Source organism: Corvus brachyrhynchos, unplaced genomic scaffold (genome assembly GCF_000691975.1).
Source record: "Corvus brachyrhynchos isolate BGI_N302 unplaced genomic scaffold, ASM69197v1 scaffold175, whole genome shotgun sequence".
NCBI classification, from domain to species: domain Eukaryota; kingdom Metazoa; phylum Chordata; class Aves; order Passeriformes; family Corvidae; genus Corvus; species Corvus brachyrhynchos.
Window position 1 is genome coordinate 4,321,949 of NW_008238448.1, and position 17,405 is coordinate 4,339,353.

Genomic DNA, 17,405 nt, shown 5'->3' on the forward strand with positions numbered 1-17,405 from the left:
AGCCCCCTCGGGTGAGCCGCTCCCGGGTAACGCTCCATTGCGGCGGGGCTTATGCAACCTGCGTGGGGCTGCCCACGCGTGGTGCTGGAGTATCCCGCCAGTGGGCCCGCCTGACCCTCGTTCTTCCCGCCGGGACGCTTAGTCCGGCTGGAAGAAAATGGGAGCAGATGTACAAGGGTAGTCCCGGCACGGCATCCACATGTATCTCGTTGGAAATAACCAGGGTGTTCTTGCCATCCGCGGAATTCCCCACTAGTGCAGCTCTTGTGGTCGTTCACTTAAGTATTTTAAGCTTTTCGTCTCTGTATTACTTAGGAAACGTAATATATTTTAGTTGGAGGAAAAAACCCTCTTTTTTTTTTTTTTTTTTTTGGTCTGCTTCAGGATTTGTATTTTTATGGCATGGAAGTGGGCTTTTTGCTTGGGGAATCAAAGGAGCCGTTTCCCTATTGTTAGCTGTAAACTGCTTTTCCAGGCACTCTTTTGTTTTGCAGACAGCATCGTCCCGGTGTTTAGACAAAGGCAGTGCTCTTAATGCACCTTTATTGATGTTTCATTTAAAGGAAAAAAGATCACAACCTTTTTCATACACAGTAGTAGAATGCAATGATCTGCTCTGAAATGCACTGGCACTGATGATTACACAGGGGCAAACAGCTGCGGGAGCATATCCCGAAGTAATTTCCGGATGGTTTTGATTTCGTTAATCATTTGTTGAAAATTCTTATAAGATGCTCTTTACTTAAGCATAAGTGAGCCATGTCACAACTGAAATAGTTCAATATTGGGAAGTGTCTGGTAGTACTTGCCTGACATTACACCTAGAAGCGGGCCGCTCTGAAAGATTCTGGTACTTGAGAATTCACTTAGTCACATTGACGTAAATCGGTGCATCTTCCTGCCCCTTTCTCTAGAAAAATGGGGCAGAGCAGAGCACATGCCCGAGTGTAGGGTAAGGACAGATTCACCAAGAGAGGCTCAGAGTTCTCTCTGTGTCTGTAAGCCCTCCTGCAGGATATCACAGGAGGCAAGTAAGGAGTACTTGCTGGTTCTGGTTGCTGTCCTCCCTGGAAGGAGAGGTTAAAAAGTTGTATTAGATCATCTCATGTATTACTGTGCTCAAACTAGTTGTAATTCCTCACCAAGGAGCTTTTCCCTGCAGTTTACAACTGCTTCTTAGCGACGGGTGTGTTGTGGTTTCAGGGGATGGTGCAGGCTCAAGAACTGCCTTCCAGTGTTGCCTAAACACATTTTCACATGAAACTGGTAAAGGTACTTTCTGGGTTGCCACAGCCACACTTGACTGACAAACTCTCTTTCCACTTTTCCCAGGCACAGTTAGTGATCCCGGCCTTTTCTGATGAGTTGGGGTGTAGCAATAGGATAGCAAAGCAGAAATTTTAAATAGGCCACAAGGAAGAGGAAAATCCTTCCTATTTATTGGATATGTTTCACTGTCATAGTATGGAGTAGTTTTTCTGCATACTGAGGGCAAATAATAAACTAGATTTGGAAATAAGGAATATCACTTGCCTTTAATTAATATACATAGGGAATATAAATATTGGATAAAATAACAGTAAAAATAATAATAATTGGATAAAAAAGACGCAAGGAGTTGGTGGTACCTATACTTGCTGCAAACTTTGACGGAGAGTCCCAGATTCTCTTGTTCAAGAGAAGAATAAACATGTAGCTTGATTTGGAGGGGCTCCTGTGTCACCAAGCCTTTTCATAAGCTCTGTACCTTTTTTTGCTCTCGTGAGTGTGTTCATTTTTCTTTCAAAATAATTGGTTTCCCCTGCCCTTTTTGCTCTCATGGAGGAATTGTTGCTGACCTCTGCCGTTCCAACGGGCAGGGATCCTGTTTCCAGGCTAGGTCCTTACTGGAGTCCTTCGTGGAGGCCCAGAGCTGTTGCTGTGTTTGCTGAGGGTATTTGCACTGCTAACACAGACTCTGGTCCTCAGCCCATGTTTTCCTGTTCTCTGTTCCCTCCTGAACTATAAATGTGTGCGCCACTTTAATGATTTGAGCAATGCTAAAGAAAGGAGTCAAAATCTGCTTTGGTGTTGGTATAAATTCCTATTTCTCTCATCTGCTGCAAAGTAAAGCCTGCATGAGAGCAAATCCTTTGGCCTTTTTTTGAGAGGGACATTAAAGGTGAGAATCTGGGGCTGCAAACCTGGGTGTGATTTGGTTTTTCCCATTTCCTGCAAAATACATACAGTATGTGTAAGGTCATACCATGTAACATAACACTAAAAGAATACCTTCCTGACAAGCAGTACCTAAATAATGATGTGTATGCCCTTTAATATTTTTTTTTTTTAAAGAGAGAGTATTCTGTAGGAAATAAATCTGTTTAATAATGCCAAACCCTCTGGTTTTAATTTTTTATTGAAACTTGTTATTGTGTCAGCACAGGCATGCTTAATGAAATTACTGACAGGTACATTTTTGAAAGAATAGAAGGATATGTAATTAAATGTTATACATAGCTTTTGGAATTCATTATTGCAATAGACTGTAGAATTACCTACTTCTGTGATTAGATTTGAAAGCTGAACTGGATGATAATTTGATTCATATCCTTTGTAGGTTTGCATGCAAAGGTGATTACACCTACTTTAGTCTTCAAAGCACTGCAGGACCTGGGTGGTTTCTTCCACCTCTCCTGTATTGCAGTGCTGGGGTTCAGAAGTAGTAAACGAAGGCACACTAAGATTCAGCTGTTCCTGAAGCCATGGGAGTAGGTTGCTGCTTTGCCCTGCAAGTTCACAATTTTTCCTAACTGTTGATAGTTATTAGTCAGACACATAAATTGTCCTGTGTTTCTAGCATCACTAGAGATAAGGAGCTCAAACCTCCTTCTCTAACCCACTTCCTAAAATAGGTTAGCCACTGTCACATTACTGCATTCTAAATCTCATCAACCCCTATAAATTAAACTATTAAATAAGAATAGAAAAGCTTGAGCGTGTATTAATAAAAGTTGATGTAGAAGTCCTGCATTTGCATTGCTTGCATCCTGCACATGTTCTACAGCAGGCCATGAGGTGATATTAGTGGGATGCACAGCACCCTGTCTGTTCATAGGGACTTTGAGGCCAAGCTGTGTGTCACAGTGGAGTTCCTGACAGCTGTGGCACGGTTATTGCCTTCTGTACTGAGAACTGTGGGCTGTTCCCTGTCTGGGCAGGAATGGGGTTTAGTTCCTTGTAATTGAAGTTGAATGCAGTGACAATTCCCAGTTGCTTCAGTGAGGCCAGGATCTCCACGCTGGTTTAGGATACACAGAATCCACAGTGCTGTTCAAGTGTAAAACCAAGGCTTCTAGAGAATGTTTAAGTGGAGAGTTAATATGTGATGCATGTATTTGCAAGTAGATAAATTAGCATAGACTGTCACCTTTTCATTAACCCGAGTTTGTAAGCCTTTGGGATGTTTTATTATTATTTTGAACAGTGTTTTATGGCTGTGAGTGGAGTATTTTATCTTCTAATAGATGGCTTCAGATTTAGAGGTGCTGTTAAAAAAGGGCTTTAAGAATTGAGAATTTTGTTGAGGAGATGTGGGTGTCTTAACTAAGTTCAAGTCCTGAACTTTTTTAACAACTTCACAGTATCACTAGTATTTCTCCAGAATGGGGAGGATGAGCAGAAACAGAGCTAGAGAATGATATCAACAGACCTGTGGTATCCCTTGTGTAAAATCTTCATTAGACTGTTGGGTGGATGTGTGCTGTGTTGCTCAGAATGCTATAATTTCAGTCATAAGTCAGTAATGACCAAGAATGTTTTAAAGTACACTTGTATATGTGGAACTTGTAGTGCCTAAGGCTGGAAAGCTATTTCTAATTTATTCCACACTGAGATAATCTGAAAATTGTAGGTTTCTCCTGCTCACAGTTGTTGGAAATTGTTTCCAAAAGTAGTCATACCTGACAAGGAGGACTTAATCCCGAATTTGTTCTGGCTCTACATATAATTTAACTCTGTTGCAGAGGTTCATAACTATAAAATAATAGGTGATAATAACTTCCTAAAAAGCATTACTAAGTTTTCTGGGGCTTAACATCATTTGAAGAAAATAAGCCCAACCCTTCAACCATACCTGTAGTACCTACAGTAGATAGGATAATATGCTCTGTTTGAATGATGGGAAGATCCTACTTTCTTAAAGAAAAAAGTATTCTGGAGATAGAAGTGAATAGAAATATCCTCTCTTTAAAAGAGGTAAAATTAACAGCTGTTGCTTTTCAGCAAGCCAGTGTATTTGATACCACGCTGAATGTACAGGGATTGCAAACCTTTTTGCTGAGTCAAGCTGACCAGTTTTAGTGGGGCACCTTGATAAATGAAATCCAGTTGAAATTAAGTGTTGCAGGTGTAATGAAAAGATGGATTAGATACTGCATTTGATTTAGTCTCTATGTAAAATTGCAGCATGGGTGGGATCAAGTTACAGGGACAGTAGCAGGAGCATAAGAGTGTAAACAGCATCCTGAAGTGGAGGAGAGGGGCAGTAGATCTTGACACAGGGGCAGGCAGGTTTCCTCTCCCATGGACTCTCCTGTGCCAGGTTCCTGGCTTTCACACTTTCTCATCTGGTGCTGTATTAGTGGGGAATTTCCTCCTGAAATGATGGGTCATTTTTTGTGCTTATCAAGGGAAGCCTCTATTCTTGTAGCTCTGTTCCACCCATACACAAGTTAAAGTATCTGGAAAAGCCTTTTTATCTCTTTAACACAAAACCTCTCCTGGTATTTTGGGGCTTGTTCCAGCAACTGTTGGTTCTGAACTTGAGTTGCTGTAAAAGCTGACTAAAGGGAATCCAGTGCTGTTGCTTTTCTTGTGTTGTTGCTTGTTTCTATAGAAACATCTTGTCTCAATTTTGTAAATGATTTCTAGATTCTTGCTGTAAAATGAATGTTAACTCAATCTTTAGTTTGTAGTCTTTTGTTTAAACTTCCTCTAAGTATGTCGCTTTTATTGGTAGCTGCTGTAAAGTACTTTTGGTATTAAGAATTTTTCTAGTTTTCTTGTATTTGCTTTTTTTTCCCCAGAGGAACAAGTTAAACTTCATTTTTTCTGTCTTCTTTTTCATCTGGAATTGAGGTTTGTTTGGTTTTTTTTTTTTCTCATTTCCAAATCTATTGATCCTTTTGTACTTACATATCAGATTAAAATTAGCCTAGAGAAATGAACCTGGTTGGTTGTTGGGTTGTTTGGTTGTTTTTTTTTTTCTCCAGACAGTTGAAATTAATTTTGTTATCTTAATCAGTCTGTTGGCTGAATATCAAGATCTTTTTATTGCTTATATTTACAAGGTTAAATACTAATTGTTAGGTTTATGCTAGTAAAGGATGCAAAGGGGTACCGTTCTCTTCCTGCAGTAAAAAGAAAGAGAATCATAAACATTTCCAATAAAATCATTTGCCCTTCTTGGGCAAATTTCACTTTCTTTTAATTAAACGTAAGATATCTTTTAAGTACAAGAAGGCAGGGTGAGATCCTGACCAGATGCCAAGTGTTACTAGTAACGAAACTGTTTTGCATATGTGGAGGAGTGGGAGGCTGAAAGGTGGCACCCGCCCGGCCAGTGCATCAGCAGGGTTTGTGCTGGTGCCCTGCAATGGGGTGGGGCTGGGGTTTGCAGAGAGAGGAGGCCACGACCTGGGAACCTGCTGTTGGCTGCAGATCACCAGAGCCTCTCCGTGGCAGTACACTGGGTGGTCATGTGGCTGAGTACCGGCGAGATTGGGACATTCGTTCCTCCTTCCAGGACTTCCATGTCTGGCTACCCAACTATCAAATATTTGTAGCTCTGCATTGGCTGGTGTGTCCCTATCTGCACCCAGCAGAAGTTGGGCCCTTATTCTGGAGGGGAGGGAGCTTGTGGTTTCTTCCATCCTGGTCTCTGTCATCTGCTCACTTTCTTCTCTTTTTTTTTTTTGTTGTAAGAGTGGTCCTGGAGTATTTTCAGTTTCAGTTTGCATCCTCTAAAAAAGATAACTCTGAGGCACTCTCTTCTGAATGTTAATGTTCCAACTTACTGAAAAATACTCCTATGTTTTTGAAAGTAAGCACGTTCTTAAAGTCATAGCTCACTGGCTTTTTTGACATTTAGGTGTCTGTGGGCTTCAGCTAGCAGACACACCACCTGTTCCCTGGAGTAAAAATAACCAGGACTGGAGTAAAATAGATAGTGAGCAGTTAAATACTGCCGAGAAAACCTCTCACTTGGAAAAAAATGAAATGTGCAGATGGGTATGTAAATGTGATATCCCTGCATTTCTTTATTACAGGGTTTTTTAACATCTCATTTAGATGTCATTAAACACGTGCTTGCTATTGAACTCAAAAGGGATTTCTTTTTTATCGAATGTGGAAATAATTCTCTTAAATATGCCATCCTTTTTCTTTCTTTTATAATTGTACATATGATGAATTGTGATTTGAGGCATGTCAAACAATTTGGAGACACTGCTGCTTTTCTGTGTTGGAGGTGAACATTGTGTATACCTTTGTGTCCTCTCTCATTGCCTTCTTTGCCCAGCAGCACTTTTTTGACTGTAAAATCATAAGCTTTTACATGGAGAGTAGTTATTCTCCCTAGTCATTGGCCTTTTCTCCTCCATTGTTGGTGTTCAACATTTGTCTAATGCCCTTTCAGGCAATTGATGCAAGAAAAGAGGCAATTACAGACTTGTACCCAATCTGGTGCTGTTGTTGAGTGTGGGGTGGAAATTTTTCAGGTTGTTCGAGCAAGAGAAGACTGTTGAGCTTTCTTCTATTCATTAGTCATGACAAAATAGAAGAATGCTACTTGGTTTGCTTTGATAGATCTTGTACCTTCAGAGCAGTTGAATGGATTTTTCTTTTTTTTATCAAAACGCCCTGAATCTTCATGTGGAGCAGGTTCCTTATGTTCATCTATTCCCTCCTCACACAGAACAAAGACTGTTGAACTTTATCCAATTATTTCACTCAAGTCAGTTACTTGGGGGATTTTTTCCACACCACAAAAAAATCCCAAGTGGAAGATGCCATCTCAAGATTCTTAGTCTTAGTGTGGAAAACTCTGGACCAAGCTGCTGCTTCAGCAGATCAGATGCCTGGAAAACCATAACTATACCTGTTCTCCACATGCCCACGTCGGGTGAGGTTACAGAACTGAAACTTGTAGTTACTTTAGAGCTGCTCAGTCCTCCCAGCAGAAAAAATAAATGTTAAATCTGTGATCCAATGCTATTTTTTATTAGCCACAGGAAAATAACTTCCCAAGTGTGTAGGGTAGTTTTGTGTCCCTCTTGGATCCATTTGTGTTCTGCATCCTCCAAGGGTTTGGCAAACTTACTTGGTGTGATCTGCAAATGGTCAGGTGCAGGAGCTGTGTGCTCCCAGCAATTTGAGGGGAAAAGACCTTAAACTGGCTACATTACACATAGGAGATGCAGACAGGGATCAGCCTTATGCCATTATGAAAAGTTCAATGCTGACTTTATCCATCTCTCCTAGGGAATAGCATATGACTCATTGCAAAGATGGCTTCTTTCTGGGGGGAGGATGTTCTGATGGGATCTTACGTTTCACTGCCTGGTCAAAACACCCTTTGATAGGAAGGGGGTAAGCAAGAAAAAGATTGTCCTGTCAGACTGGCATGAAGCAGCCTCTGCTCATGACATACCATGTGTTTTCCTGAGTTCAGGAAGCAGTGAGTTTCAGTGGATGTGTGGAAGTTTGCCGTAAGCAGGGGTAGTTAGTGGTCAGAACACAGGGAATTTTGTGTGTTGTGGTGTGATGACAAATATAACTGGAAAAGCCACAACTGGATGTTAGTTGGGTTCAGTAGGATGAGTAGGACTTTACCTTCTTTGTTGTTTTACAGCTAGTCAAGGAAAAGATTCAATCACATGGGGGATTTTCTTTCAGAAGCACTTCAGGGATGTAGGAGCATCAGCTGTTCTGGAAGCAGATGGAACTTGTCACTTCCTCGTAGAGTTTCGTTCTGAAAAAAGGTGGTTTTATGGCATCCTGCATCGGATCTGAGAGGGCCCATCATGGTTCTCCTTGAAGCGTCAAAGCCCCTAGGCCATTTGGCCACAGCAGAGGGGAAAATTGAATTACAAAGTTCAGTATAAAAGTTTCTCAGAGTTTGGATCTTCAGGTTCTGAGTTTCTGCCAGTAAACAGTGGGAGACGGCAGACAATGGCTTTGCTGATGAAAATGTGCCATTTTGAATAGGGAGGGAAATTTTATAATACCAGACATCTGAAAAGACCAGAGGAAATGCGGTGTTTGATGGGAACCTTTGGGTAGCAATGGGTTTGTGAAGGACATTGTGCATGCCGAGCGGTGGAGCAGATCAGATGCTTCCCTTTCTGTTCTGTTTGATAACTCTGTTTTTAACTTCAGATAATTTAAAATAAAAAAGTAGAAACTGTATACGAAATTGAGTATGGAGTGCTGCATCCAGCTCTGCAGCCCCCAGCACAGGAAAGATATGGACCTGCTGGAATGAGTCCAGAGGAGGGCCATGAAGATGCACCTCTCCTGTTGAGGCAGGCTGAGAGAGTTGGGGCTGTTCAGCCTGGAGAAGAGAAGGCTCTGGAGAGGCATTATAGCTCTTTCCAGTGCCTAAAAGAGAATTGGAGAACTTTTTACAGGGGCATGTAGGGATAGGGCAAGGGAGAATGGTTTCAAACTGACAGAGAGTAGATTCAGACTAGGTAATCACAGTAAGTCTAAAATAAAATTATATTGATGTAAAATTAATTTAAATTACAGTAAGAAGTAATTCATTAGAGTAATTTGATAAGAAACATTACGCTAGGAAACAAATGCAATCAGCATTTCTAATACATTCTGGTTTAGACTTATTCACTTAGGAAAGCCTCATTCTTCTTTCTCCTTTAGGAATAATAGCATATTTATGTATTTGGTAAGTGTCTTTCAGCCAGTTGGAAGAAGGGGGATAGAGAATTATCATCTGGGAGACAGTACTGCTGTTCCTCTCTTTCCAGGAGATATTTCGGGCATGTATTAATCTGTATCCATCTAGATCTCTGGCTGCACTCCTGTTCCCTAGTCCCTCTGAATTTCTTCATCTCTCCTGTGTTTCAAAGAGGGAGGAAAGGCAAACAAATGAGTGCAAATGAAGTGGCCCTCTCTTACATTCCCTCCTGAATTGTAGAAGATGAAGTCTGGGAGTGCCCACTGCACAGCACATGTTAATTATGTGGAGAAGAGCGGCTGGGAAGGCCTGGAAAGAATGTTTTCTCTGGGGCTAGGGCAGGTCACGAAATTCCCTCTGCTCCCTCTTGATACACAATTGATTCTTAAAAGTTATGAAGCTTAGGCTGGGTTGTTGATTTTTAAAACTAGCAACTTTGAAACGGAAACTTCTGCTTTTACAAGTGGAAGTTTTTGTAGAGGCAGGGGGGTGCAGCTGCTCGGAATGGGTACATTTCTCTCTCTGCTTTTGTCTGTTATGGTAGTGTCTGTCTAGCTTCAGGCTGATTCAACAAGATTTAGTATGAAAATAGCCCTATGAAAATAGTTCTGTAAAAATTGAAGAGTCAGCTGGGAACTCTGTGTTCTCTGAAGACGGCCAATTTCTAAAATTGTTTAGAAAAGTATTTTTTGGGGGAAAAAAAAGAAGAATTTTATTCTGAGGTTATGATTTGAGAGCTATGGCATATATATAGGACTGCATGCCATTTTACTGTTGCTCTGAAAGCTAGCGAGAGAAATTCTAGCTGCAATGTTAAAGCATATTTATTATTCCTTAGCAATCTGGAGTATTGTAACATTACTGGCATTTGCCCTAAAGGTTCTGTTTTAGCTACACCTCTGAAGAAATGTATTTGTCCAGCATGTGAAATATTGTGCAATAGTAAAGAAAAATATGCCATCAGTGTTTCATGACTGATCAGCTGTTCTGAGCTTCACTTGCTTTTTGCTGAGTTGCCTGAAGCAAGATATACTTAGCCTGAATTAACAGAACCAGACTTTGAAGTCTTGAGAATTTCCATGATCATTTTGAAAGGTTTTGTAAGCTACTGAAAAATATTTGGAAAAATAACTTGAGATTTGTTCCGTAATTAAACATACACTTGTCAGTCTCTGTGCCTGGCAGCTCCCTGTGTGTAATTGCTTTAGAATCCATGAATCTACCCTTGTTTGAGAAGGTGAGGGAGGGGTAATAAAAAAAATCAGAAAGACCTGGACAGCCTAAGTGAGGTGGAATTTACTCTGTACCTTGCTTAAGAGACAGTGTGCAAATTCTTGCTGTTAGCTTATCAAAGCAAATGGGGCTGCGAGCAAAATTGTGCGTCCTACAGCTGGTGCACACCAGGAAAGACGTCATTGGCATGGACATGTGTGGTTAATCCTGCTTAGCCCAGTGGGAGCTGCAGAGGAGCTTGCAGAGCTGTGCTTGCTGGTGGCCTCCTGGCCAGTGCTGCACTTGCTCTGTGCAAAGGCTTCCAGGACCTTGCTGAGTACCACTAACTAGCCAGGGGCAAAGAAATGATGTGTTTTCCGCCTCCTGGCTGCCCTGGCCATGGCTAGAAAATGCAGTGATTTCTGAACTGTTCTCTCAGAAGTGGTCTCTGCACCGCTTGACATGAGCTGCACTCTGATCCCCTCCACCATCATCCATCACATGCTCCCTCTGGTCTCTGCATGCAGGAAGCAAATAAATGTGTTTTCCCTTCCCAGCACATCCTTTCTCTCTTCCCCTAGTAGTTGTGATCAGTATACCTCTTAGGCTAAGGGTCTGTTTGTCTCCCTGTGCTCTTTGGGAATGGATGGATGAGAGTTCCATTGCGTTCCCAGCCCTGCCAAGTTTGCAGGGGCTCACAAGAGGCTCTACCTTTCCAGAAGAGACTGATCATGAAACATTGGAATTATTGATGAGTCAATGTTTCTTTGAATTAAATAAAGCACACTTAAAGCCAAAAGAAAGAAAGGAATCCAGTAAGGGAGAGAAAATGACCTGGGCCTGCAAAGTGGGCTGAAAAGAGACGAGGTGGTGTCTGTCTGTACTTAACATCCAGGACTGCAGTTCTCTACTCTCAGACTCTTCTGTAGAACCACAGAAAGAGTGAATAGATTATTAATAATGAATTAGTTATGAACATGTTGCTATTTAGGCTTCCTGCACCTGTCCCTTTCTGGGATTCAGTACTGAAGCTTAAACCAGACTCTTTATGAATAAGTAAATTTTAAAAAAAATTCCAGGTACTTTCAGCTGAGGGACTGTTGGGGTTTTGTTGGGGCTTTTTATTCAGCAGCAGCTGTAGAGCTTTACCCAGAGGATTCAGCTAGCAGGTTCTGCATGGTGGCCTAAAGTGTGGCCTAGAAAAACAATATTGGCTTCCTTTGGTCTTTGCTGCATGTTTTTTCTGTAAGAATGGGAATTCACTTTATTGTTTGCTCTCTAATGGAGAGCCTGGCACTGGTATGAAAGGGAATTTCTGTTTTTCTACCAAGACCATGCCATGTAACAAGGGATGCAGAATAGCTTTCATCCTTGAAGATGGAACATGTTTGCTTTGAATCTGGGAGTAGACTAATTGCACACAGAGCTTGTGGGCAATTTTGTAGGACCTATTGATCAGTTGACGGAATTATTTATGAGTACCTGCTGCATGTGTTTTCACTGCTGCCTAATGGAAGCATTAGAAGACTCATGTTAATCATCCTGAAAGCATGTTCGCCCTGTCATACCCAAGCACAAGGCAATAAGGTTTTGTGCAAAGAATTTCTGCACACTGGGGAAGAGAGATGGGATCTCAAGCTCTAATCTAGTTACAATTTACATGTTGAAACATTCGTGGTTTCTGCAGTGATATTTACCTGTGGCATCTTCATTTAAAGACAGACCTCTGCCTTCCTGTGCATTTGCTCTGCCATTTTTTATTTCACAAAAAGTCCAGAACTTGTTTCTCCTTCCCTTTACTCTTTATGCCACCACTTTGCATCTGTGCAGTTCTTGGGTCTGTCTTCCTTTGGTTGACTTGCATGGCTTCCTACGCCACCATCAGGATAGATGTTTGTCTGTTTCCTGGTCGGATCCAGTGCCCTTCTTTCAGCAGTGATTAGTAGCCCTTCAGTTCCTTGGGCTTTGGTGCAAAATACTTCATAGTTCGCATTTAACAGTTTGGTATCATTCTTGTGGTTCTGAAGATATTCTGGAAATAATTCAGCCAAATCCCCTCCCTGAAATTAGAGGTATCTCATTCCATTGTGGTTGCCCTGACAACCACAGGCAGATTGCGCAGACAGGTAAGATGTATGACCTGCAGGAGAGCTTTCCACCCCCTCTAGAGTGGTATCTGGAGGGGAGGCAGGCTGTCATATATTTGTAGCACCACTTCAGATGTCCCAAGTTTGGACAAATGACATCCTTAACATTGTACCAAGGTCACAAGCTATGTAGCATTTTCAATCTCTTGATTTAAGGAGTGGATTTATTGCATGTGTGTCTTAGTTTTATGCATTCAAATAGAAACAGATGAGAGACTTGTTCAGAATCACAGTAATAAAATTGTACAACGTATTTCCTCTTTTTGTCTTCCATCTGCAGGTCCAGCAAGAGCAAAGGAGCCACACCACAGAGCCTGTGATAGATGACTATAAAAAGATGGGGACTCTCTTTGGCGAACTAAACAAAAGCCTTATCAGAATAGGCTTCACAAGGATGTACTTTGGAGAACGGATAGTAGAACCCGTAATAATTATATTCTTCTGGGTTATGCTCTGGTTTCTTGGCCTACAAGCTCTTGGACTGGTGGCTGTTCTGTGCCTTGTCATTATTTATGTACAACAGTAAAATTTTATAGATGCTATTTGCATTATGTATTTCAACACTGTCACTATGTCAGTGGATTTATGTGTTTAAGTAAATGGGTGGTACATCAAAAGCTGCAGTGCTTCAAATGGCTGAACTTCCGATGACGGGGACTAAAGTTATGCATTTTACACCAAATCAGCAGTGCCCTACTACATCTTTTAAGGGGAAAAAAAGGACATGTGTGTAATATAATGGTGTGAAATGTACTGTTTTCTGCGTTCTTGGGGCCTTAGCTGAAGGATTGGCTTTTCATTTTCCCCTCCCCTCTCCCCATGTTCTTGTTTTGTACAGTGAAAATTTCATGTCTGGTTTCAAGAGGACACTTGATGTGTTCTGTTTCACTGCCAGGGGGCTCATACACTGTTTGTTCCCTGAATCTGCATAATTTGTTAGTGTTTTGCCGAAAAGCTAAATCTGCACAAGGGAGGTTTGTTAACAAACCTGCAATGACAAACATTCACAAGATGAATACAATTTCCAGACACAAAAGCAACTTTGATTAGTGTAGTTTATAGTAAGCTCTCCCCCAGGAAACAAGCTGTACCAGCAAAATGCTCTTATACTAATGTTAGTGACTTCACACAAGACTTCAGCTGTTGTTTAGGAGAAATTGCAGTCGTACATTGGCCAAGTGGTCTAATGTAGCTCTGCCTTGTTTTTTGGAAATGTACTCAGCTCCTGCTGCTATTTTTCTTTCTTTATTTTTTGTGCTTGCTCTTTCCCCCAGCCCTCCTTCTTAAGATAAATATTTGGATAATTCATGGAGTTTGTAGGTAGTTCCAGCTGCAGTGTTGGAGAGCTGCCATTCCAGACAGCAGTGCTAGTATGTTTTCTGCTTCCTCTGGGTGGTATGAGAAGTGGCTGAACAACCACATATCAGACCAGATCTCTCAATGGTTCCCGCATTTGCTGCAGTGTGGGCCCACATGAGCTAAAGCTTTGTGCACCTCAGCAAACTGGACCTCTTTCCTCATGAAAGGCAAGAATGGAGTTGAAACCAGATTGTGATTTTATTTCATAGTCTTAACTGGTTCCTTTCCATACTAGGCAACAAAAATGCCTGCCTGTAGGTATATGTCATGGGCCACACAACCTAGAGAGTAGGTTATATGCATTCAAGAGTGGGTGCAAAATTCACTCAGCTCCCCAGTAGCCACGCCAGGGGTGTGCTGGGTATTTCCGAGTTTTCTTCTTCTCACTAAGGGAAACAGAAAAATGGGACAGAATCTTTACTTCTACTTTACTACTACTACTGCTAAATAGGCTACCAGTTTAATATTTGCTGTACATTACTTGTAGTAAGGAACTTAAATGCAAAATTGGCTTCATCTATGGTAGAGTGAAATTACCTATTTGCTTAAAGAAACGTAATAGATGTGAAATTTTCTGTAAATTACTTAACTTTTTGCAGTGACTTTTTTCCTAAATGTTTTTACAACAATAAATTAGTTGAAAATGCTGTCTTATTCAAAGACTTTTGAAGTTAAGGGATGTTTCTCTATAGTCCCAGTCCTGCAACTGGATTCTAAAGGCCAGCTTTATGCATGGATCATGTTGTCTGCTAGGCTCAATTTCCAGGACTCCTGGCCCCAGTCCTTATGGACTTTCCTGTTAAGGAAATAATGGTTGTTTAGGGCAGTGAACATGAAAGCCCAGCTGCTCTAAAGTCTTTCTGTACTGAAATGCCATCTGTAGACATGTCTCTGTGCTTTTCTAATGAACAAGTAGTTTCCTTCTGAGGGGGCAGGTCACCCGTCTGGATCTTCGGATGGCCCTGACTGTGGATTCAAGAGACTCCGCTGAACCAGCAGGACTGCAGGGCACCAGGACTGAGGCCCAGCTGTGTAGTTAGATGGCAACCTGTGTTGATCAGCACCTGGTTAAATAGTTACAATGGTGGCAGGGAAACACTGGACAGCAAAAGATGTTTCTGGATAACGGGGGGGTGGTGTTGTTCACGGCTTGAAGTCCCGAAGCAAACAGCAAGTACAGGCTGAACTCAGAGGCAGGAGCTCTATACTCAAAAGTGCCTAGGGGTAACCTTTGGGTTTGTTTCAAGTCCCCTAGAAGGAGAACATCTGTTTACATCTCTGCATATTTCTATAGATAGAATGATGGGATTATGTGTATTCTTCTCCTATGTAAGAGCTCTATTACAAAAGCATCCTGTTGTTAAAAGTTAAAAAAAAAAAATTTCTTCTCACAATCCAGTTATTGTACAAAGGATCACATCTAATTCCTTTCATCCCATAGGAAGAAGTGTGTCTGTGATATCCTTGTTGCAGTCGTTCTCTTGTGTAAAGACACTGTGCTGTGAGATGGCATGTGGTATTTCCTTGAAGTGGTGATTTTGCTCTGTACATAAGGAAGGGGAACAGTGGATCATGGGTGTGACCAACAACTTCAGTGAGGACATTGTTTATATGCATGTGACCTTTCAGTATGAGCAGAACTGTGACTGTTGCACTCATGAATTCAGTTCAGTTGTTTGTTCAATGTTCACGTTTGTGTACATGTACTATGGGGAAAGGTAGCTTTGGGGCTGCGATTGTGTCTAGTGAATGTCTTAGGTGGTTTCTCTTAGGGGTAACTTTCCATGTCTTGTCCTTTATCGAAGTTTTTAATTTTTAAAAACCTGAAAAAATAATGCTGTGGTGTTAGGTTGGCTGAAAATGGAAAAAGAAAAATAACGTATTGCATGGATGATCCCCCTCTCCTGTTTGGTTTCATACGTTCCCTTGTATATAAGAATTTGTGCTGAAGCGTCTGTCCTAATTTTGTGCTATTACTGTACTATCTCCCTCTCATTGGCAGGGAAGACAGCAGGAGCTAAGGAAAAAGGACAATTGGGATAGAATCAGACATAAAGAGTGGAAAGTGGAATGCAGTGAAAGGATGCGTATATGTGTCCAAAGAAATGTGATCATAAATGTGTGCCAAAAGTGAGGGGGAAGTGGGTGAACAGTCCTTGCTTGTGTTCTTCATTCCATCCAGACAAAGTTGCAAGGAAGAGGAAGCACCAAGTGTTCCAAGGATGTCCCTAGCTAAAACAGCAGAAGGGTAATTTAAAAAAAGACAATTTCACTGTTGTCTATATAGTAAAAATTGATAGTGTTATTTATGTCTGTTACATATTACTATTATTATTGATAGAACTGAAAGCACCTTTATGCATCTGTGTGTAGGATTGTATGAAAGAATTAAGTCCCTTAAATCTGTGTTAAACAACAAATTATATAATTCCTGTTGGTCAGTGTGATATTCCAAGCATTTTACATAACCTCCATTTTTTAAGGCATGGACTCTTCAGTACTGTTTCACACCTGCCAAATGCATAAATGTTTGAAATAGTGTGTACAGAGAAGCTCTGCAGGAGAATCTTGGAGAACCCTGTTTGCACTGAAACATCATCACATCAAAATTGTCCATATAAAAAGGAAAAATCATATTTCTTGAAAACTCTGTATTGAATGAATCCTACAGAAAGCTCTTTGTTACTCTTTCTAATAAAAAGTATTGCCATCAATGAGATCTGTGAATTCTTTGTGGTGCTTTGTTCAAAGTCACTTGGATCTGGATCCTTTCAAAATATCGTGGTAGGCCCAGATGAAATGGGGCAGCATTCAGATGTCCACTGAAACCAGTTAACTTGCAGCTGGTGGAGAAAAACTGCAGTACAAGACCTGAATAAACTGCATCAGCTCTCTATGGTTGTATGCAGCAAGTTACGCTAAACTAAAAGAAAATAAATAGTAGAGCTAGATGTTCACAAATTATGGCAATGTTATGGTGTAAAGTAGCTTTTATTTTACAGCGTATCCATTTTGCATCCAGAGCAGCCTCTGAAGGGAACCAGATGTAGTCATGGGTGTGAAAAATCCTTTGAAGTGACAATTTCTGTGCCACAGAAAGGTTTGGGTGTTTTCAGTTGGTTTTTTTTAGATACATATAGAACATTATGTGGTTGAAAACAAATCTAGTTCAAACTGTTGTTTTGGCTTGCTTCTGCAGGTCAGAAAGGTGTTTGTTCTGCCACATCAAGCAGACACATATATCTGTGTTGCTCAGGATGTCCAGTGAGTTAAGCAGTTTGGTTTTTTTTAAGTAGCAAAGTTGAATTTTGGTCCTTTAAACTCTTGCTCGTGAATGTGCACAAGAGAAATAAGGCTCATTCCTGAATAAATTCATACCTTCAGGTTTTATTTCAGTTAAAGTGTTTTTGTCAGGCCTTTTGTAGGGTGCATGCAAATTCAAAACAAGCTGGCTTTGATTCTTTCCTTCTTGGGCTTTTGGGAACTTCTTAGCCTCTCCCCTCTGCCAGAACTGGCAGCTTACCTGCTTTATCCATTCTTCCTTTCACTTTGGCATTGCCTCTCTAGAGGTGTTCACTGAACAGTTTTTCTCTGTGCTAAGGGTTCAAGCTTTTTCGTCATTCAGTCTTCTTTGAAGCTTCCTAGACAGAAAATCTATTTTCAGATTGGTGTTTTGTTTGTTCTCCTATGTGCCTGTGTAACACCAGAGGAGAGGAAATCAGAGAGAGGAT

The 17,405-nt window shown here is 41.0% G+C and overlaps 1 protein-coding gene across 1 annotated transcript; it reads left to right on the forward strand.

The window, feature by feature from the left end:
* Positions 1-5,082: 5,082 nt before the first annotated feature.
* Positions 5,083-16,393, forward strand: CUNH4orf32 (chromosome unknown C4orf32 homolog; the record flags this gene model as incomplete). Its single annotated transcript, XM_017736844.1, has 2 exons — positions 5,083-5,118; positions 12,596-16,393. Coding segments are annotated over 2 exons (282 nt in total), but the record flags the coding sequence as incomplete, so codon positions are not given.
* Between the last annotated feature and the right edge of the window lie 1,012 nt (positions 16,394-17,405).